This window comes from Notothenia coriiceps, unplaced genomic scaffold, assembly GCF_000735185.1.
Source record: "Notothenia coriiceps isolate Sejong01 unplaced genomic scaffold, NC01 NC01_scaffold00002910, whole genome shotgun sequence".
NCBI classification, from domain to species: Eukaryota; Metazoa; Chordata; class Actinopteri; order Perciformes; family Nototheniidae; genus Notothenia; species Notothenia coriiceps.
This window is the reverse complement of record NW_011335611.1, coordinates 23303-26975: the sequence shown is the minus strand read 5'-3', so window position 1 is coordinate 26975 and position 3673 is coordinate 23303. Positions and strand designations below refer to the sequence as shown.

General features: G+C 41.0%; 1 protein-coding gene across 1 annotated transcript in view; it reads right to left on the bottom strand.

Moving 5' to 3' along the window:
* Positions 1-1216: 1216 nt before the first annotated feature.
* Positions 1217-3673, bottom strand: part of LOC104940998 (dehydrogenase/reductase SDR family member on chromosome X-like) — a gene marked incomplete at its 3' end in the record, with an annotated part of 13719 nt that continues 11262 nt past the window's right edge. Inside the window, exon 3 of the mRNA XM_010766029.1 lies at positions 1217-1285. Within this exon, the coding sequence (XP_010764331.1) occupies positions 1217-1285 (69 nt within the window). The remainder of the gene's footprint in view (positions 1286-3673) is intronic.

The window sequence follows — 3673 nt, the reverse complement described above, 5'->3', positions numbered from 1 at the left end:
CTAAATCTCAAGACACCATTCCTACAAATATGTCTGACAACATTGGTATACTCTTCAAAAAAGGAGATATATAAAAGTATGTTAAAGCATAGCAAAATTCATATACATAAATAATGTTCTATTATTACAAATCTTTGAACATCCCCTGAGTAAACCCTTACAAAAAAAACTACAAATACTTACTTATATATATCATTATTGTACTTTTGAACTCAATTTCCAAAATACTTGAGTATTTGTTTCCTCATCTTCATCTTTTTACTTTGATCTCATATTCTTTTTAAATACATTTCTGTAATAATGTTTCGATAAAAAAAAGGCTTGTTACTTTTTTAATATATATATTTTGCATGACATGGCCTCCCAACATCATTTCAGATTTGAACTTCAATGGATGGGAGAAAAAAAAGTTTTACTTTGACATTCGGAGTACATTTCAGAGCCTGTACTCGATAAAAGAAGTTGAAGCAGTACTCCCACTTTTACAAGACTCTGTATCTGCACTTCTTCTTCTTGAGTAATGAATGTGTGAACACTTGACACCTCTGCCTACTGACAAGCCTTGGAAGGTGATAAAGACTCAAGGCTGTTGGTAAAGTGAAGAATAACTTATGTGTCTCATAAGCCATGAGGCTATGGTGGAATTTATGGTGCTGTGAAGGTCAGACCGAACAATTTCTCAACGTGGAGTTATAGAGAAGACTATAAGTGTTAGCCAATCGATTAATAAATCTCTTTGATGCTATCGTTTGTCTCCTCTCATCACCGTTGACTCCCATGCACCTCCATTTTCACCCCGCCTCATCTTTCTCCCCGCCCCGTCTTATTTTCCTCTATTTGCCCATCTGTCATGTTCCCCTCCACCCCTTTGCCTCCTTCAAGGTCCGCCTCTCCCCCTCCTCTCTCACATTTCGCCTGACTTATCTCCCCTTGTCGTTGTCTCATAGCCTTTCTCCCCCCCATCCACCTCTTCCTCACGGTGCATCAACAACACTGCTTACATTGGACAGCCAGCGAGGGAGATCTGTGTTTCTGTGTACGAGTGTGTATACCTGCAAGTGTGCAATTATGTGTGTGTGCCTAGTAAGAACTATGCAAACAAGCCTGAGGGACACACCGCTGCAGCTTTGCCCTTTATCCTCAAACACTGGCACACAAAAGGAGGTACACAACTGCATGTTCACGTGTGTGTTTGTGCATGTGTTTGTAATGTTACCTTTGGCCTCTTTGTACTCTTCACAGATCCTTCTGACGGCCGCCAGACCCTCCTGCTCATCCCTCCCACCTGAAAGGAAGAGGACGCAAAGATTAATATGATATCTGACAAGTCCTTAGAGGCTTTTAATAAAACAACAAGGATTGGCCTTTTTTCTTTCTCATAGCTGTGTTCTTTAATCTTATAATATACCACCAAGGGTTCTTCAAATGAAAAGAGTTGTTGAAACAACTATTTATCCCTTGAAGCAGAACCCTGGTTTCAAAGACTTTAAAGTACTTTCATAGTACAATTAATTATACCATCAATGATGTATAAGATATCAAATAAAAAGGGATGCCTGATGGTAAAGAAAGAGCAACATTATCAAAATGGCTGTTTTGAAATCAGAGCAGGCATCCAAGTACTATTGAATAAAATACAATCCTGGTATAGCATTTTCTGACAAGAAATAAGAAACCAAATATCAACCAAACAGTCTTTTACTTTAAAGGGGACCTATCATGCAAAATGCACTTTTGTACGTCTTTTAAACATGAATATGTGTCCCCAGTGTGTCAGGGAACTCACCAAGTGTCAGAGAACACAACCCTCTCTCTTTTCCTCCATACCCAAATCTCTAAAAACGGGGCTGCAACGGATCTGATACAGATTTGAATTGTTCTGACGTCAGAAAGGGGGTGCTCCGCCTATATGGGCAACTCTCCACCAATCAGGAGGAGACAGCCATGGCCATTGCCGTTCGAAAGCGCTGGAGACGCTGTAGTACATATGCCAGGCCTGTAGGTGGCGCTGTAGTCTGCCACAAAAGCAGCGAAGAAGACTTCTCTCAGAATCAGAAAAAGAGCGAAATGAGGCATGGCTAAAATGCAAGATCTGTTTGGTATTTTGAAAAAAAAACTTTGCAGGCATGTTTTATATAGGTATGGCCCTACAATATATTATTCAAATATAGCATGATAGGTCCACTTTAAGATTGGTTACAGCGCATTAGATATTTCCATATCTTGGACACGCTCGGATACCCTGTTGAATATACACACAGTCTCTCTGACTCAGGACAGTTTCTGTTTACAGAGGATGTTTGCATAAGAAATTAACCCTGCTGCTAAGAAAGAGAGAAAAAATATATTTAGAAATGTATGCAAAAATATGAGAGAGAGAAATACAAAAAACCAAGAGCTGTTGGTGTTATTTACTGAGCCTCGTTTCAAAATAACAACTTCAAGTATGACGCATTTAAAGACAAAGGCACCTACAAAGGCAGACACAATCACTTCATAAAGTCATGTCCTACAAGTCAATACAGACAATAAATCAAGTAAGCAATGAGTCAATTATAAAAACACGAGTTTGTTCTCAAATAACATTTTTTTGAAGATTTGCGGAATGCTGATACACACTGTGAATACACACAAGCAAACTCTCTTTATACCCATATTCACAGGGACAAATAGCCCGCATGTGCACTCTCATTTTCTCTGTGCACACACACAAACACACTAATCTTGGATTATCACGCCGGCCTTTTGGAGGGCACAGCATCATTTACCCCGATGCACTGCCATTCATGCTGAGTTTAAGAATGCAGGTCTTCTGGTTGACTTGTCACAAGGGTCACACAAACAGGACCCACGCAGAGTGATCTCGCTCAAATGAATAATTTTATATAAACAGTTGATCTTTATAACGCTACTCTGCTTATAAAAAGTTCAAGTTAAAGCCTTTTATTGTCATTATACATAGAGTATAACGAGATTCAGAGTGCAACTCTGTCCCGGTGTGCAAAAAATACAAACAAATACATAACACTAAAAACACTGCAATAGGACAGACAACATACAATCATACGGGGGAATAAATAGTTAAAAATATTGATATAAAAATAGTATATAAAGTGCATTAAAAGTGTGTGTATGTGTGAGAATGGTTACGGTTATTGCATTATGTGTGGTGGTTGAGCAGCCTGACGGCCCAGGGGTAGAAACTGTTTTTGAGTCTGTTTGTCCGTGACTTGAAGCTCCTGTATCTCCTCCCAGAAGGCAGGAGAGAACAGTCTGTGACCTGGGTGAGAGCTGTCCTTTATGATTTTGTTAGCTCTGTTGCGGCAGCGGGAGGTGGAGATGTATTCCAGAGAGGGCAGCGGGCAGCCGATGGTTTTCTCTGCCATCCGTATCAGTCTCTGCAGGGCTTTCTTGTCCGCAACTGAGCATCCTGGATACCACCCTGAGATGGAGTATGACAGCACGCTCTCGATGGTCGCCCGGTAGAAGGACACCAGCAGCTTCTTGTTCAGTCGGTTCCTCCGAAGCACCCTCAGGAAGTGTAGTCGCTGCTGGGCCTTCTTAACTGCTGCAGTGGTGTGTGCTGTCCAGCTGAGGCTCTCCGAAATGTGAACCCCCAGGAACTTAAAGGTGGAGACCCTCTCCACTCTCTCTCCATTGAGGTGAAGGGGGG